Raw genomic sequence first — 20,398 nt, forward strand, 5'->3', positions numbered from 1 at the left:
ACCCCTTGGGGCCACTGGAGGTTTGCCCGGTCGTTAACTTCAGGGTCCTCAGGATTAGTCCTGGCTTCCCTTAAAATCAGCGGGTTGGGGATACCTGAGTTATCAAAAAAAAAAAAAAAAGTGCAAAACATTAACAAAATGATAAGAAAACTTGTATGAAATTACCAAAACACTCTTATTGTTCTCTCCATTAAATTTCCCTTCATCTACCGTCTCTTTCACAGTAAACTCTAGCCCATTGCCAATCATCCCCTTCTCCATCCTTTTTAATGCCAACAGTTTCTCTTCCACCTCACTCCACCTTCTCCCATCATCTGAAACCATTTTCGTCCATTTTTATTCCTTATCCCTCCACCTTGTCTCCCACTGTGAGAGATGCTAGATGAAAGAAGATGGAGGAGAGATTAGGAAGAATAGAGGAAGGACGGGGGAGGAATTAGGGAGAGACCATATATGTGTCGAAGATTAGTTGGTTGACAATGGATTATAATTTGTAGAAAAGAGGGAAGAAAGGAAAAACAAATGGAAGGGTACTTTGGTAAATCTACAAAATTATGTTTCATAATTATTTTTATTTCCTTTTTATATGCATTGTAATTATTTTAAACCCTATGCTTGTGTACTTATTCTTTAATCAATCCATTTAGGTCCCGTTTGTTTTCAGAGATAGAATGGAAGGGATTGATAGTGAGAGGATTAATAGTGAGAGGATTGATAGTGAGGAGATTGATAGTGAAGAATTGTTAAATTATTTTTATATAAAATAATAAAATAAATAAAAAAATATAAAAAATTAAACATTAATATTTAAAAAAATTCTCAATATATAAAAAATAAAAAAAATAAAAAATTTATAATCTCCTCACTATTTTTCTAATACCATCTCTATCTCCTTCTTACCAATCCCCCTTCTAAGGAAACTACTAATACCAAGGGATTAATAATCCCAATTCTCTCCCTGTAACCCCAAACAAACGGGCCTTAATTGTAATTTTTTTTTTTTTTTTAATCACTCTTTCCCCCTTGTTGGCTCTATCTATTTGGTTTTTATCTTGATTGTCTCTCTCACTCTCAATATGGAGTAGTAATCTGTACCGCACTTAATATCCATCACTCATCATTCACTTTCCCTCTACCCCCCTTCACTCCTCACTCTCTCTACCTCCCACCTCTTTTAAATCCTTCCCTCTCTATCACTCTCTTTACTACACACAACTCACACAAACCTCTCAATTTTACTCTCTCTCTCTCTCTCTCTCTCTCTGTGTCTCTCTCTCTAAAAATGCCGCTAAATTCAGCGGCAGTTATATGCCTAGCCGTGTGTCTGATCGCCATTGTCGGAGCTGAAGATCCGTACAGGTTCTTCAATTGGAATGTCACTTACGGAGACATCTATCCCCTAGGTTTTCGCCAACAGGTTTTTTTCAAAAAACATCTAATCATTTGGTCGATTCGTGTGCTCTGGATCTGATTGAGCATTACACTGATTTTCTGATTTGCAGGGAATTCTCATCAATGGACAATTTCCAGGTCCTGATATATACTCTGTGACCAATGACAATCTCATTATCAACGTCTTCAACAGCTTGGATGAGCCTTTTCTACTCTCCTGGTAAGAATAACTTATTTTCGAATTTCCGAACGAATGTTCTTTTCGTTTTCACGAGCAGAGTAATGATGATTAATCGAATGGAATGGAATGTAAGTAAATTACGTGATTGCCCTGGTTAAATCTTTAGATTAATTAATACAGTTTCTGGAATGTTGTGTAGGTATAAGTTTATCTCTTTGTTTGGGTTATGAATTTGTATAGAGATTTGGTAATAGAATGAGAAAATGTAGGAAAAATATATTTTGTATATTTTTAGAAATTGAAAAATTATTCGATACTTTTGAAAAATTATTTTATATATTGCAGTTTATGTTTTAAAATTAATTATTATATATCATATATCTTCATATTTGTCAATCACTTAATATAAAATTATAAATTTTATCTTCTCTACCAATCACAACAGTTTGAAGTGTCACGCGTCCAATAGCCATTCCTAGAGATCTTAGCTTTATGAATTTTTTTCATTAAAGTTACTAAGCATTGTGAATGTGAGCTTTCATATTTCAACAATGATTCATCCCACTAAAAACATCATCACTAAAAAAATAAAAAAATAATAAAAAAAATACAACTCCAAGACCAAAACATCACATCATTAATGGCGGGATCCACTGCCACCTAATTAGTGGGAACACTAATTAGTGCTCCCAAGCATTTTTCTTCATATTTATGTGCTCTGCCTCTGCTTAGATGAGCATGACAAGTTCACGGGGGAATTTCCATAGAGAATAGCAAAGTATTACGGCCCTGCAATAAATAAGAGATCACTGTGCAATCCCCAATATCACATGGATAGATGAGGATAATGTGCACTGCATTGGATTGGATTGGATTGGATTATACTAATGTGAAACTTTGCCTTAAATTTGATTGAAGGCAAATGTCAACAAATGTTTTATAAAATAATATTTATGAATTTTGTTAATGTGAATCTTATAATTATTATACACAATGTATGAAAATAGTGCAATAAGCAATCTGTAATATTTTCAAGTCTACTTAGGTTGTTTTGGAAAGTATTAAAAAAGTTGACTTTTTTTATTTATTACGAAAAAATGTATAAAAAATAAAAAGGTGATATGACTCAAATAATAAGTTGACTTTTTTTTTTTATTTCAAAGAGACTTTAACATGTGTTTTAAGGGCATATGTTAACAAGACTCATTTAGGTTGCATTGGATCATAAATATGAGTAGAAATTTAGAAGATAAAAGAGAACATGTAATTAAAATGTGAATGAAATACTAGTGCATTTCACCTACATTTCATTTATTTTTTATTTTTTTTCATTTCTAAATCTGTACTCATATTCATGATCCAAACATTGCTTTAATGTAAGGATGAGAAATGCTATATGTCACTATTAATTTTGTCGAGTTCTGATAAATATTCATAATCAATTCTTTTTTTTGGAGATAATTATTAAAATATTAATGACATATGCTTTGGCGAGATAAAATGGTAAAACAAAAGAAGAAAAAAAAAAAAGGGTCATATATACAATCCTCTATTAGAATTTGTGGGGAAAAAATGCATTTTGAAAATGGTGAAAAAAATTTAACATAAAATAAAATAATGTTTTAACATAAATAGTAAGTGTCTTTGTATTTTTTATGTTTTCGTTTTTCTTTCTTGTGCTCTACAAACATTATTTAACAAGTTTTTTTTTTTATTGAATTGTTAAAATTAAAGTTAAAAGTTTCTCTTTTTCTCTTTTGTGATGAAATCCATAATTAATTTTTATATTTAACTTTGTATAAAAAACAATTAGATCGCTGCGTCAATACTGTCAAATTAGTAACAGTTTCCCTCTGCTAGCAGACATTCCACAAAGCTTTGATTAGGTAGGCAGTTAGTAGTTCTCATATTTATATTTTGTTAATAACTTCTTCAGTCGGCAATGCACGTGATTTAAAAAAACTATTGAATTCTCGTATTAGTCATTTAATTTGAGGGAACAATTTGGATTTGACAAGTTTATTTTAAGATGGATTTTGATAATCTGAATTGTTTTTTTTTTTTTTAATATTTAATGGATAAAATATTCATAATTGTATTATACAAAGTAGATAATTATTCTTAACATTATATTTATTATTTGTTTTTAAAAAATAAATATAATTTAAATATATAATTATTAATATTTAATTATTTTAATTTTTTATATAAATATTTTATTCAATAAAATTTAAAAAATATACCAATCGTCACAAAATTCAGCCTTTGTTTGGGAAGTGGATTGGCTTTTTGTACTTTTTTGACTATTTTAGTCTGGGTTAAAAAGTTTAGTTTAAAAAGAGCTTTTTAACTTTTTTTGATTTTTTTTGTAAGATAAAAATATAATGATTATACATTAAATGTGATATTTTATTTTTTATGACTAAAATAACTTATTTTATCTTTTGTGATTAAAATAGACAAAAAAAAAAAAAAAACCTCGTTTAACTCCTCCCAAACGTACACTTTATGAAGTTAAAAGAGAATCCGAACCATTTAAGAAAGGAAAATGAGTGGGAGCACTAATTAGTACTATCATTAATGATGTGACAGTAGATCCCACCATAAATGATTTGATATTTTGGTCTTAATATTGTATTTTTTTCTTTTTTTATTGAGTGTCATGTTATTAATAGTCTTTTTAAAATTCCAAAATTAATAATTCTATCATTGTTGTTTAAGAAATTGGCGAGGGAAATCTGCCCCGCCTTGAGCATCGTGCCTTACTTTCCCTATTACAAATCTGAACAAATGTCATGTAAAAGTTGAAAATATGTACTACCCATGCCAGATTTTAGCAAATGACCCTCCAAAGGTAGGAAAGCCGAATTCCCTTTCATTTAACTGGGAAGTAGTTCGGTCTAATTTTGTAATATTATTATTTGGCTTCAAACGGTCCAGATTTGAAATAATATCCAGTTCGGCTCATTGAATTTACTTTTAGGTTCATTTTTAGTAATTTGAATGGTTCACATTTTAGAATTTGTTAATTATATTTTTTTTTATAGAAAATCATGTCGATTGGATAATAGATACTATATATTCAGATTACTTTTGTTTAGAAAAAAATTAACGGTTCATAAAAAAGTGGTTCAAATGCATAATATCAATTATTCGATTGATGTGATTTTTAAAAAGATAATATACTCAACAAATTTTAAAATGTGAATAATTCGAATTATCAAAATAAAACCTTAAAGTGAGCCCAATAAGTCAGACTGAACTCTCTAGTGCAGGCGGTGGACTGGAAGCAAGTCCAGTCTTATTATTTAATCGGCTTTCTGGAGAATCTTGACATCATTATGTATGTTGATTTTTAAGTTTTTAGTGACCTCTCGTTTAACAAGACAGTGGGTACTAAAGTTAACTAAAAAATAAAATAAGTTACAAAATAAATAAGATAAGATGTTATATTTAAACTATAATTATTTTATTTTTTCTAATAAAATTACAAAAAAATTAAAAGTTCATCCTAAATGAACTTTTTTAGCCAAATTAAAATAGTCAAAAAGTTAAAAAAATATTTTTAAAAAAGTTTAAAAAACCAAATTAAAAAAGTTTTAAACGAAAGCTGAGACTCTTTGATAATGTTTATATGGATTGGTTATAGGGGTGTAAAAATGGTTCGGCCTGGCCCGACCCACTCGGGCTAGGGTCGGCCCGTCGTAGGGCCTAGCGGGTTCTTGCCAAAAAAAAAAAGGGTCAGGCCGGGCAACTCATGCAAAATTATGTCCCAAGCCCAAGGGTACTCGGGCCTGGGCTAGGCCTGACAATTTTTTATTTTTTTTTAAATTATTTCCTACCAAAATAGCTTGGAAATGAGAGTGGGCCTCAAGTGGACCGGCTCGGGCCTCAAAACAGACGGCCTAGGCCCAAGTCTAGGGTCTCGAGCTCGGGCTGGGATGTGGGTGGGCTTTGGGTGGGCCGATTTTATAAGTTAGTTATAGTATGTTTTTTAAAGTATTTTGCAAGTTTCTGTCAAAATTGTTTAATGTAGTTTTTATTTATAGTTTATTAGCTGAAAATAATTGAAGTAAAATAAAAAATAGTAATTATTTGAAAATTGGGAAAGAATTATCAATTTTTAACTTACAAATTTTTTTACCAAACAACCCTTCATGCGTTAGTGTGTGTGAACATATTTCTCATCCAAATATAGGGTTTTAGTTAATGATGATCGTATATGTGATGACTTGAATGAAAATAATGCAGAATTGCATTTATCATTAATCTTTTTGTTAATTTGGAAATGCAGGAATGGAATTCAACAGAGGAGAAATTCTTATGAAGATGGAGTTTTCGGAACCACATGCCCCATACCTCCAGGGAAGAACTTCACTTACATTCTCCAAGTGAAGGATCAAATTGGAAGCTTTTATTACTTCCCTTCACTTGCATTTCACAAGGCTGCTGGTGGTTTCGGAGGTATTAGGATCCTCAGTCGCCCTCTAATTCCCGTCCCCTTTGCAGATCCTGCCGGTGATTATACAGTCCTAATTGGAGATTGGTACAAATCCAATCACACGGTAATTGATCTCCTATATGCTCCCTTCTCAATTCTATTTTTTTTAAAAATAAAATATATGAAGGCCATAGTTTGGGGAAAAAAACTATTTAAACGGTAAACATTCTATAAAGAAGCATGAAGGGATAACAATTGAGCGGAGTATGGGTTTATTTCCACAATAATGATTGAGATTCTCATTTTTTGGAGACTCAGCAATCCTTTTTGAATCTCCACTATTGATGGTGTAGGCCTCACACATGTATGAGTGGTCCCATTCATACATTAATGGTAGAGATCTAAAGAAAATTGTGAGGTTTTCAAAAAATAGAAGTCTCAAGCATTTTTCTTATTTCCATTCCCGTCTAGTGAACATTGTCCATGTACCCCTCTCCATTCTTGACACCCCCAACCATAACTTACATTTTCGGCATTGAATTTCAAGAAAATGGTTTTATACAGTGGGTTAGATTTCTCTCAAATTTAAAAAATTACAATTTATAATGGCAGTTCGAAATCTACTGCTGCAGCAACTACCTAAACCCAATACTATAAATCTCCTCACTCCTTCCTTCCATTTGAATCAAGGAGCCACTGGTTCTGGTTTTAGCCCCCCTTTTTAAATTCCCATTTCTTGCCTTCATATTATATCCCAGTGGTAATTATTCAATAGTATTATAACATTACATGACATTATCCATGTGATGATAAAATTTTACAAGTAAGATATGCCGACTCACATTTGTTAGATAGTTAGGAAATAAATAACGATCCACTTATTATAGATTTCAGTTTTTAATTAACTAAAAGTATCACATAAATAATATTATATAATAATCTAAAAATGTCTAATACATTTTTCATTAATAATGTCAAAATTACCGCAAAAAAATATATTAATGAATCACATTCATTCAGCATGTGACCCACATTATACCAATTTTCAATTTGGGTTTGGATTATCAAACTTTAGATAGTAATTAGGCTTAGGAGGCCCATTTTAGAGCCGATCTTGGTGATCCAAACAGTTCATTTTTAGTACTCGTTGAGTAGAATATTCGTATAAAAAATCAAAATTACCAAAGATCGGTAATCATATATTTGAATCATATTTGTTTTAAAAAAAATAGATAATAAATATAATCTAAAGAATAACAATATATTTTTTTATAATATAAATGTGATTCAAATATATATCTATTGATGTCTAATCATTTTAATTTTTTGTATAATTATTTTATTCAATAAATACTAAAAAATGAATGATTTAAACTAACCTCATCAAATTTAAATTGTTCTCTCAAATTAAACGGCGAATCTAGAATTATCGAAACCTTTTAAATGTACACTTACACCGCATTCGAAATGTTTTACAAATTTTAAATGGATAGCATTTTCGTTTTTCATAGTGGGTGTTTGGGAAATTGTTATTTTAGTAGATTTTTTTAGTTTTTGATTATTTTAGGAGGTTAAAATTTTTGTGTTTGGGAAGATAGTTGGATTTTTTTGTGATTAGATGTGATGTTTGTGAGAGAAAAAGTAAAATGATTATAGATTTGATGTGACATTTTATCTGGATTTATTTTTTTGGTTTTTTAACCAATTTTGTCTTTTCATGTTTTTTTAGCCAAAAAAAAAAAAACACTTCCCAAATAGTATGGTCTCCTGCAAATTTTGATTAGCTCAGAGGTTGGTGATCTTTTCAAAATTGGGGGTTCTTAGTTAATTCTTTTACGTTGTGTTAGTTAGACGATTTAAAAAATAAAAAAATAAAAAATATATATTTATGTTTTATTTAATTTTACACACTTTTTTTAAATTTCTTTTCAAATCTCACAATTAAACACAATCAAACACAACTTTAGGCATAAAGGTGGTTTCAGTTAAGTGGGTGACGGCTGATGTCAATTGGGGAACGGTTCGAAAGAAAAATGCTTGAGGTTTCCTTTTTTTGAGAATATTATAACCACCTTTGGATCTCAATTATTGATGTATTTATGAATCTACATCATTAATAGTTGAGACCTAAAGAAAATTATGAAAATTTTCAAAAAAAAAAAAAGTCTCAATTATTTTTACGGTTCAAAGTTATGCTTTTGTTGTGTCGGTAACTATAAACAGTGTAGTCTGTAGACTTCTTGCTTCTTGTGGTGGTTGAGTTGTTACTGGTTTATTGACAGCTGGAAATGTTGACCCCACCTAGTGATCAGTCCAAAATTTTGAAAATACAAAAACACATGCATAAATTATGATGACCATTCATTTCATTTGGTGTGGAGTCCAGCCAAAAAGATGATACTTGGTGGGTAGACAGCGAGTCTAGACAGCTCATTCTAACCTAAAACTTTCACATGTCATGATCATGTAGATCTAGTACCAATTGCTTTTATGTAATATTGTTTCGACAAATTATAATATCACAGATAATAGACAAGCTTTATTTTATTTTTATTTTTTTCTATCATCTAATTTTGAAAGTCTCTTAGTTATTCCTTAGGTCATGCTGAAAGTTTTAAGGTCGATACAATGTATTTTGTATGGATGATATGAGTAATGCTCAATAAATTAATAAATTATTTCTATCATATTATTTAAAGTGAATTCTGTTTTAAATATTTAAAATTTTACCACTATGTGCCAAATCTATTATTAATTTTTTTTTAATTTGTTATTTTGTGTAATTTTAAATATTTAAAATGTGTTGATCAAATTTATTTTAAATATACGTCATATCATTCTAAATTTAAATATATACCATCTACTTCAATTTTAGGAAGTCGTCAATGACTTACTAAGATGGTGCATCAAATATAATTTATTTTTTCTTCACCAAATGTTCGCTGTGACTGCTAAAATGTCTGCAAGGACTATTACATGTTCCGTTTTTCTTTATCAATAGATACATAATAAGATATTATTTGTTATTATTATAAATAAATAAAAAAATGATGCCCAATTAGTGATACACACCTAATTTTTGACATAGTGTACAAAGTGGTTGCCCTGTGACTTGAACCCATAACCTCAAAATTATTAGGCAATGTTTGACCATTGAACCAATTATAGTTTTAGTAATTATTTTTCAATAAGGAATTCATCATGAGTATTCATATAAACAATAAGAGGCCTATTTTTTTTATTAAGTCATCATCCAACAATTGATTCAAGTGTCACAATTTAACCGCTAGTAATAATGGCTAGCAGTTGATTGTGACTTTTAGATCAACTGTTGGATAATGACGGTATGAAGAAAGTATTGGAGAGAAATTGGATAGCATAAACAATGTGACAAAAAAATGATGACATATATCATTTCTCAATGGCCATGATAACAATCTTGTGGTCAAATAAAACTTAATCATTTGTTGGTATGTAATCGAGAGTGTTCTTTTTGATGGCTTTGCTGATGACAAATATGTGCATTTTTGTATAGGATTTGAAAGCAATTCTAGATCGAGGGAAGAAGCTACATTTAGTTGATGGAATCCTCATTAATGGTCGTGGGCCAAATGGCGTTTCTTTCAGTGTTGAACAAGGTGAGTGAGTGGCCAACATCGTAGTTCATCTTTGTGATAACAACCAGTATCTTCACAACAATTAATTCAGTCCCATCTGTTTTTGTCCCTCTTTCTATAAATAAATAAAAAACTACGAGTACGGAATTAGAACACGGAAAGTGCATAGAAAATGTATTTTTTTTTTTTTTGTTTATTTGTTTTGTTTTATGTTTATCTATGATGCTTTACCAAAACTACCATTCTTGGCTGACCATAATGTACTATTGATGACAGGAAAAACTTACAGACTTAGAATATCAAACGTTGGATTGCAAAATTCACTCAATTTCCGCATTCAGGGCCACAAGATGAAATTGGTGGAGGTGGAGGGAACACACACTCTTCAAACTACCTACTCTTCATTGGACGTCCATCTCGGCCAATCCTACTCTGTTCTAGTCACGGCTGATCAGCCCGCTCAGGACTACTACATTGTTGTGTCTACCCGTTTTACCACCCCAGTCGTCACCACAACTGCTGTTCTTCGCTACAGCAACTCTGCTGGCCCCGTCTCTGGCCCGCCACCAGGTGGACCCACCATCCAAGTCGACTGGTCCCTAAACCAGGCCCGTTCTATCAGGTACTTGTTCCCTCATCATAATTTACACATTTATTTTGGTGGTTGTGGTTCAGACTCACATTGAATGATCATCGATTAAGATTTAACGAACCATCGATTTTGTCCAATCAATGATTGGGCCAGTGTTCTACATTACTCATCACAAATGCCATGTTTCTTTTTGGAGATTTGTGGTTTGGTCTCACATAGTAGGCCATCAAACTTTTCGAATGAGTCGAACCAATGTTGTACATTATTCTAGCCTAAGTTCATGGATCCACTTTCAAATTCAGTAATGTTATAAACACAAATTTTTTTTTGGTATGACCTAATTTCATTTTATTTTTGTATAAATGGCACATTTTTTTGGAGATTTGTGATTTGGTCTCGCATTGAATGGCATAGGCCATTGAACTAGCCCAATCAATGGATTAGGGCCCGTGTTGTAAGCCTGTGTCCATGAGAGGCTTTCAAATACAGTTATTCTATGAAAAAAACAAAAATAAAAATAAAAAAATCACTACAAATTGCATCTAGTACTATATTTTGTGCACTTTTTTTTTAAAGAAACTTTGTCCTATACTAAATGTTTCAAATTACAACACAGACCATTCTATACATAAAAGTAAATAAAAATAAAAAATTGATCTAAATTTATCCATAAAATAGAAAGTGGAACGTTTCAAAGGGGAAAGCTTTCAAAATTCAGTAGTGCTACGAAGCACAAATCATAAATTTTTCACAGAAAAGTGTACAAAATGCATTGCATTGCAGAGTGTAGATGGCACCATATTCTATGTACTTTGCTTTGGAAAAACTTGTGTGTCACTATATTTACTGCTTCAAATTACCGTAGAGGCAGTGTTTATAAAAATAGTGACCAACTTCCGTGTACTTACAGGACTAATCTTACAGCAAGTGGACCAAGGCCAAACCCACAAGGTTCATACCACTATGGACTCATAAACACCACCAAAACAATCAGGTTGGCCAACTCCGCAGGTCTCGTCAATGGCAAGCAAAGATATGCAGTAAACAGTGTATCCTTTCTGCAACCAGACACCCCCCTAAAGCTAGCAGACTACTTCCAGATTGGAGGAGTTTTTCGTGTTGGAAGCATATCTGATTACCCTAATGGTGGAGGGATATACCTTGACACGTCAGTTTTGGGAACCGACTACAGAGCCTTTATTGAGATTGTGTTTGAAAACTACGAGGACATCGTTCAAAGCTGGCACCTTGATGGTTACTCTTTCTTTGTTGTTGGGTAAGCAAAAATCCACACATAATCTTTAGGAGGTTCATGGTTGCTAATATATGTATGAGAGTGAGTTGTACGTTAATTATCTTGTGTTGTTCCCAAAATAATAATGTATGTTAAATCTCAAAATGCAGAATGGATGGAGGGTTGTGGTCCACGGCTAGTAGGAATCAATATAACCTCCGGGATGCAATTGCACGCTGCACCGTGCAGGTAAGATATGAAAATATGCCCAATCCTTTAATTTTTGTTGCTTAAACAAAAGTGCGTTTGTAGAGTTTTTTTTTAAAAAAAGTTGGCTTACATCTTATGATCCAAAAATTGTGTAAATAAGTTAGAAAAAATATGTTTATGGGAAAGTTGGAGAATATATGTCAATCGTAAATGAGCTTTTTAACAAAGCGAACACAATTGATTCATTTTACAGTTCTACTCACTTAGATCATGTCACATGTTTGGTAAATATTGCAGGTATATCCAAAATCATGGACTGCCATTTATGTACCACTTGATAATGTGGGAATGTGGAATCTGAGATCAGAGTTTTGGGCAAGACAGTACCTCGGACAGCAACTCTATGTACGTGTCTACACAGCATCGACTTCACTCAGAGACGAATTCCCCATTCCAAAGAACGCTCTTCTCTGCGGCAGGGCCAGTGGGCGGCATACTCGACCCCTCTAAAGGGTAAAAAAAAGTTCCACGACACTTTTAGCTAGGGAAATTAAATTAAAGCTTGTTTATCTACCAAATGTGGTGGATTAAGATCTCAGTTTATTATTATTAATTTTTTCTTTATGTGCTTAATTTAATGTTATTTTTAGTTACTACATCAGCACTAGTGCAATTATAAATGAGGAACATGTATCAATAGTGCTGTAGTAGAGTGAGCAATGACCTTAACTCGAGGTCATATTCTTTTCGGTTTTCATCAATTCAACAGTATTTTATTACTCTTGTTGTAATGTGTTGTAAGGTTTCCTATTATTACTTAATGAAGTGGTTCTTCTAGTTGGCTCAGGTTTTCTTGTAAAGAATATAGGGCAAATTTTACTTTATCTTGCAAATAATCTCTTATCATTTATAGATAATCGCTTAAATCTCGTGATATGTAGACGTGGCTTTTCTTTTTCTTTTGGAAAAATTACTCATAGGTCCCATATTAGAAAACGTTACTCCATCTAGTATTAGAAAACGTTACTCCATCTAGTCCTGAATGTTTTTTTATAAACCATTTAGTCCTTTTTTTACATCAGAACATCATCATCAAAACAACATCAACCATCATCATCAAAACAACATCAAATATCACAACATTTATCATCAAAAGATTCCTCTTTTTCCCAATATTCGAACTTTGTGCAATTAATTTCCTTTTCGACTCTTGGGATTTTGATTCCACTCTTGCAACATTAAAAACCCAACTCTCTGTTTTCAATGACTCCATAATTTTTCCGGAAAGCTCCAGAAAATGGCTGTCGAGCTGTGCTCTGAAAATTCTAGCCCTGGTCTGATTACCAGTCCTAGAATCTCATTCTCTCACGATCTCTCCCAATCCGATATCGTACCGATCGAACAACGCGTCCTCCGATCGAATTCATCGTCCGGCATTGATTTCAATTTCTGCATTCGCAATGGTTACGATCAACAATCTTCTTCCGCCGACGAGCTTTTCTCGGACGGGAAAATTCTTCCTGTTCAGATCCGCCAAAAACTGCCTAGGGTTTGGAGCTTGTCTTTGGGGTTTAGTGGTTTGAACATCAGATTCATGCTGGGCAGAAACAATAACAAATCTGATGTTAGATTGATTAACCCTAATTTGGAAATGTTAACCCATTTAAGATTCATGCTGTTTGTGTGTGTGTTGTGGGTGTTCTTGATGTTTGTGGGTGTTTAGTGGTTCGAACATCAGATGTTCAGCATGAATCTGTTTGAAACATCCGATGTTTGTGGGTGTTCATCCGATTATCATAAACATCAGACATTATAATCATCAAACAAACATCAGATTATAGACCTTTTTTATGATGTTTCCAACACCCACAAACACAGATGCTAGAACATCGAACACCAAAACAAAAAATTTGATTATCCGATTATCACCGATGATCATCAAAAACAGAACATCTGATGTTCTGCTGTTTATCAAGTGGGTTAGGACCAAACATGCTGAACAAAGAATCTGATGTTCAACTAAATGTAAAGACATTAGTACAAACATCATCAAATAATCATCAAACATTTTTGATGATGTTAGGACCTATTGGGTGTTCTTGATTTGATGATGTTTTGATAATCTGATCATCGTGAAACACCCACAAACATCATCAAAATATCAGCATTAACATCATCAAACAAACACTAAAAAACATCAAACATTGATGAACCACTAAATTGTTTAGGACGTCAGATGTTCAGTGGTTTGAACGTTGCTAATGTTTTCACCAACATTATACGAATAATTCTGACGTTGGTAATATTTGATGTTTGATAAACAATCCTAACGTTGCTAATGTTTGATGTTTGATGAATAATGTTTAAGGTTTGAAAAGAAGGAAAATCATAAAAAGGTGGTTTGAACATTGCTAATGTTTTCACCAACATTATACGAATAATTCTGACGTTGCTAATATTTGATGTTTGATAAATAATCCTAACGTTGCTAATGTTTGATGTTTGATGAATAATGTTTGAGGTTTGAAAAGAAGGAAAATCATAAAAAGGCCTATAATAAGCTTCTTGGAAAATAGGACCTATTAGTCCAACAAAAAACTTTCAGGACTAAATGGGTTAACTTTTTCAAATTTGAGATTTATTGGTGTTTTTCCCTTTTCTTTTTTTTTATATTTGGTTTTTTTTTTTTTTTTTTTGTGCGCGCGCACTTATTTTGTTTTTAGTAAATTTTTTAAAAATAAGTTCACAAAGTTTTAGGTTACTAGATTTAGTTCAACTAGACAAATTGAAAAATTAAAATTTTTTAAAAAATTCCAAAACAAGTCGAGAAGGCAAAAAATAAGCAAAATATAATAAACTTTCTTTTGTGTGCTTATTTTGGCTTTCATTTTATTTTATTATTTTGGATTTTTTAATTTTTAATTTTTTAGATTTATCTATATAAGACTGACCAGAAAAGTAAAAAATTTAATATGGTTTTGAAAAAAAGTCACAAATTAACCCCCAAAAAAATCTAAAAAAGAGGTGATTTTTTTAGCCGGAGTGGTCATTTGGCAACTTAGGCCAAGTTTGGCATACACAAAATAATCTATCTTTTTATCTTTTTATCTTTTTTCCATCACATCACCTCTTTATTTTTCTGCACATCTTTTCGTAAAAAGACAAAAAGTACACTTATTTTTGTGATTTTTGTCTTTTTTTATGAGGTAAAAAAAGTTGAATGTGTTTTGAATCATTTTTTTATATTGTTTTGGGATGTAGGTTAAAATCCAATTTTTTGATTTTTTTTTTTGAAAAAATGTATAAAATAATAGAGATGTGATATAACTAAAAAAAGATATTAAAAGCCAAAAGGCTGACTTTTAATCTCTTACCAAAAGAGGCCTGAATAGATAGTTACAAGAGAAAAAAGTGATTAATTGATATTTATGATGTAGCATTTTGACTTTTTAATTTTTTATTGTGATTTTTTAGTAGAAAAATGTTAGGGGTCATGAATTTTTTTTTACGAGGATGGTAATAAAAAATTCTCCACTCTTGTATTATACATTACAACTTATTACATATGTAATCTAATTAATAAAGATGAAAAATCTTTTATGATTATTTTCATAAAATATTTTTTATGATACTTAACATTATTTTTTTTTAACTGAAAAATAACTGTGAAATGGACAGTTGTGAATTGATTGAAATATTCTTTTGAATAAAACCTTTCACTTTATTTGTGCGCTATAGATATGTGCAAAACCTATGTGATTTAGAACTTTGATGTTGTTTCTGTTTTATATCATCTCATCAATTGACAATGACCTCTAAACAAAATTCACTTTGATGTTGTTTCTGTTTTATATCATCAATTGACAATGACCTCTAAACAAAATTCTATTTGATGAATCATTCAAGTTCTATAACCTGGTAGATGAAATTATCAAAAGACCCTTTTTGGTTTTTTTTTTTTTTGGGGGGGGGGGCGTGTATCAAAATGGATAAGTAAAGTTCAACAATACACCAAGCTTAAATTTGGAAAGAATAAACAGCTAGATACAATTTTCATAATGACAGAAAAATAATTAATATGAAAATATCAAACTGCTCTTTATAAGAGTTGAATTCAAAACCTCACACCAAAAAGTAGTGTTATACAACCATTAGTTTCTCTCTATTTCTTCCTATTTTTCTCCACTTACATTATCCAAACAAGTAAAAGAAATACATATCTTTCTATTTCTTTTCTTTTCTCTCCAAATCACTCAATCCAAACATAGGCTTAGTCATAACAAGTATTGCTTCTAGTAAATGACTCAACCATTCTTTATCACAAGACTAATGCTATGATAACTAAATCTGAGTATTAAATTTTGAACCTAGCTTGTCTCTAGTCCAATTGATGGACTGGAGGGTGCTGCTTGGGTCCATGCGGCTTATCACGAATCCCATTTTAGTTATTCAAGCTATCAATTTTGTCGAGCTCTTCGTGTATATTATCCACACACAAAATTAAGTTAATCTAATTATCACTTCATATTCAATTTATCGTATTTATTTCCAAAAAAAAATGTATGACAAATTGTCAACATTAAACCATCGGTTTAGTAAGCAAGCAATTGAATTCTTTACTCTTAGCTCAAATTTAGACCCTAAGAGTGCGTACAATTCATTAAAAATTGATGATATTTACACTCTTGTTAAGAAATTATATCCTCAAGATTTCACAGAGTAAGAATGAATTCATTTGAAATTTTAATTGCAACACTATGAGTTTGACATGCCTCATTATTTGGATTTACAAAATCTCACCACAATTTCTGAACCATGCGGGGGTTAGTTGAAATGGGAAAGTCAAAAATTTAAAGTCAAAAACCTACCATCTGGTTTATAGATTGATTCATCTCATATTGACACTTCATGTTTCAACTGTTACTATAGAAAGGACATTTTTAACAATGAATATTGTAAAAACAAGTCTTCATAAGAAAATGAAAGATGAATTTCTTACAAATTGTTTAGTTGTTTACATTAAGAAAGGAATTATAGAAAATTTTAGCTCAAAAATGATTACAGATGATTTATATTCTTTGAAGTATTGTCTAGCACAATTTTGATAGGAAATTATGTGTTTACAGTGAATGAAACAATATATTGTCATTTTATAATACACTTCTTGTTATATCATAGTGTTAGTATATAAAGAATCTCATTTCTCATTTGAATCTTTGCTTCTTTATAGTTGGTTATAGTTAGTAGACATTCATTTCTTTTTATTATTTAAGTCAATATTTATAATATTAATTCAGCCACCCCAATTCAGCCACCCCTTGATCAAAAGTGTTCATGTTGGATAACGACATGCCATTTGATGCTTATTGCTGAATGATTCCAACAAATATTCAGTTATAAGGATTTTAGGAAATTAAAATAATGAATAGTTCATTTGAATGCATACTTTCTATTGGGCCTAAGTCAAATTTTGGACTTCAAAATTTTGAGGATATTATTAAGATTTTTGAAATTCTGGGCCTACCGACAACATGGACTTTCACTTCAAAACATATTGCCCGATCCTTAGGACAAATTAACGCAAAATAAAAGAAATGTGAGTTTAGAAAATAGAGAAATTTATACTTAAAATAATAGCAATGTTCGGACTTAATTCAAAAGTTTTATTTTTCATTTTTATGATTTTAAAAACAAAACCATGAGAAAAGCACACATTCTTTTCAAATAGTTTTACAAAATTCAAAACAATTTAAAAATAGCTTTTTAGAAAAATTTATGAAAAACAATTTTCCAAATTTTTTTATAATATAACTATTTTTTGTTTGTTTTACAAAGTAAAATATAAAAAACAAAACCAAACATACTTTTGTGAAGGAATATGGAATAAAAATAAAAATAAAAAAATGAAAGAAACTTTAAGGTTACGTTTGTTTAGCGTATTAGGTTGAATGAGATTATAAATACGGTGAAATTGAGTGATGTGATTACTACTATGGTGGAATTAGGTTGTTGATATAAGCTAAAATGTGTTTGTTTGTGCACTAGTATAATGATATTAGTAAGTCAAGATCAAATCTCTAATTACGTAAAAGCTCTTATCATATGCAAGATAATTTTGTTGGTTTTGTAAAATAGGGGTATTGTAATTCCAATCATTTCATGAGAATGCTAATCCTTCTATGAGAAAAGGGATTGATAGTCCCATGTTTGATTAGCAATCTCATGCCATTTCTTTACAAAGAAACATGATCTAAGTGGGGCCAACAAATTACTAATCCAATCTCCGTTTTCAAAATCCCAATCAAACATGACCCAAAATTTAAACAAAAAAGTTAGGAAGAAATCCAGATCTAGGAACCTATAATTTTCCTAGAATGAATTCGTGTGATAGATATTAAATTGACGAAAAGTGAATTTCGTAAGTAAAATGAATTTAAATCATTAATTACTTCAAATAAAAAATTATGAGTTGGTAGCTTTGTTGAAATCCAAACACTTTTTGTTAAGAAATCCTACTTTCGCTCAGAAGTGTTTCCGTTGGATAACAAAACGCCATTTGATGCTTATTGCTGGATGATTCCAACAAATATTCAATTATCAGGATTTAAGAAATTAAAATAATGAATAGTTCGGTTAAAAATTCTTATTGCACCTTTTGCTTATTTGAAGTACGAGGCTTACTCTCTGTTGGGCCTAAGTTTTCAAAATTATTATTCAGTGGGTTTGGTTTGAATTTTTTGAATTAAATTTTTTGAAAATTGAGTTTTTAATTTTTGTGTTTTTTGTTTTTAGTGAATATTTTTAAACATTTTTTTTTACTTTTTAGATGCACCTTACTTAGATGTATCCAAAAAGTTAAAAATTTGTGAAAAAATATTTTAAATAATTAATAAATATATAAAAATACAAAAAATGCACTGAATTCTCGCATATTTTTTATATTTTTGGTATTTAGTGAATTTTTAAAAGGTTTTTTTCAAAAAAATTTTACTTTTTAGGTATATTTATGTTAAGTATGTTTAAAAATTAAAAAAATTGCTTAAAATATTAAAAAATAAGTAAAAATAAAAAAACATGAAAAATAAAAAATAAAATTTTCTGAAAAGTATTTTTGAAAAATGATAATCAAGAAAGGTGATAAGATTTTTAAAATTACGGGCCCACTCATAACATGGTACCTTAGGCACAGGCTTAAATTGCCAAACATATTGGCTGGCCTTGTAGTGAGCACAAATTAACACAAAATAGAAGAAGTGAGAGTTTTTGAAAATAGAGAATTTCATACTTAAAAAAATAGCCACGTTCGGAATCATTTCTAAAGTTTTGTTTTTTGTTTTTATGATTTTAAAAACAAAACCGTGAAAAATTAAAAAGCACACATTCTTTTCAAATAGTTTTACAAAATTCAAAATAATTTTAAACTAGCTTTTTAGAAAAATTTATGAAAACAGTTTTCCAAACATTTTTATAGTATAATTATTTTTTGTTTTCTTACAAATTAAAATATAAAAAAACAAAAATGATTTTTTTTTGAACTGAAAAAACTAAAATGAAACCAAACATACTTTTCTAAGGAATATGGAATAAAAATAAAAAAATGAAGAAAACTTTAAGGCTATGGTTGTTTGGCATATTAGGTTGAATGAGAATAAATATGGCGAAATTGAGTGATGAGCACTACTATGGTGGAATTAAGTTAGAGATATAAGAGCATCTGTATCATGATCATCAAAATAACAGAAAACTAAAATATAACTAATAAATCATCAAATTCTCCCTCCATCAGTCTTAACAAATTTTTTCTAAATTAACTTTTTGTTAAATTTACTACAGTACCTCAACAACTTTGTTGAGGCACTGTTCATTCGCTAAATGTTTTTTTATTATATTTTCTAGAACAAAACTGGGCCAAAATCTTTAAATCGGTCATCCACCCGAATGTCCTCTTAGATATCCAACCAAATGTCCCGTGAGTGCCTGTAGCAAAAGAAAAAAAATGTCAAAAATTAGCTTGGTTGGTCGACCGGTCAACAACAATTTTTATTATTATTTTTTTTTTTTGGCATATTTTAGGAATTATTTGGCTGCTGCTCATCAATTTAATAAAAAAAAAGAATAAAAAATACAATAACAAAATAATATTTTAATATGATTGAGTTAGAATATATAGTTTGATGCAGTGGGTGATTAGCTAAAATAGCAAAATAGGTTTTTCAGCTCTAATTTGACTAAAAATTTGAAGAGGCTGATGTGGATGCTCTAAGATAAAATGTGTTTGTTTGTACACTAGTTTAGTGATATTAGTTAATTGAGATTAAAATTTTAAATTACGTAAAAGTCCTTATCACATGTAAGATAATTTTGTTAGTTTTGTAAAATAAGGGGATTGTAATGCCAACCCTCTCATGAGAATACTAATAATGGATTGATAGTCCATGAGATTAGCAATCCCTTGTTGAAAAATCTAAAAATTCCCCAGATATTGGTTTGTGATCAAGGTTCTGAAAAGCGGTTGCGGTCGCCGTAACGGTGGCGGTGACGCGGTTGCGGTTGTGGGGTGTAAAGGCCGTAGTGTAACGGTTGCGGTAACCGGAACCGTGAATTTTTTTATTTTTCACACAATTTGAAAAAAACTTACCGATACGCATATTTTTTTTTCATGATCATATTTATTGGGTTAAAAATAAATATTGATCAATTTTTGTAAATTTTTAAGTATGATCTAATATAT

The 20,398-nt window shown here is 30.5% G+C and overlaps 1 protein-coding gene across 1 annotated transcript; it reads left to right on the forward strand.

Moving 5' to 3' along the window:
* The first annotated feature begins 991 nt into the window (after positions 1-991).
* Positions 992-12,513, forward strand: LOC114267874 (L-ascorbate oxidase homolog). The gene is made up of 8 exons (XM_028208948.2): positions 992-1,417; positions 1,503-1,612; positions 5,868-6,138; positions 9,550-9,652; positions 9,908-10,253; positions 11,134-11,499; positions 11,628-11,706; positions 11,965-12,513. The coding sequence occupies exons 1-8, from the start codon at positions 1,283-1,285 to the stop codon at positions 12,175-12,177; spliced, it is 1,623 nt and encodes a 540-aa protein (XP_028064749.2). The 5' UTR covers positions 992-1,282; the 3' UTR covers positions 12,178-12,513.
* The last annotated feature ends 7,885 nt before the right edge of the window (positions 12,514-20,398 follow it).

Source organism: Camellia sinensis, chromosome 6, assembly GCF_055761805.1.
Source record: "Camellia sinensis isolate YWXY chromosome 6, ASM5576180v1, whole genome shotgun sequence".
NCBI lineage: Eukaryota > Viridiplantae > Streptophyta > Magnoliopsida > Ericales > Theaceae > Camellia > Camellia sinensis.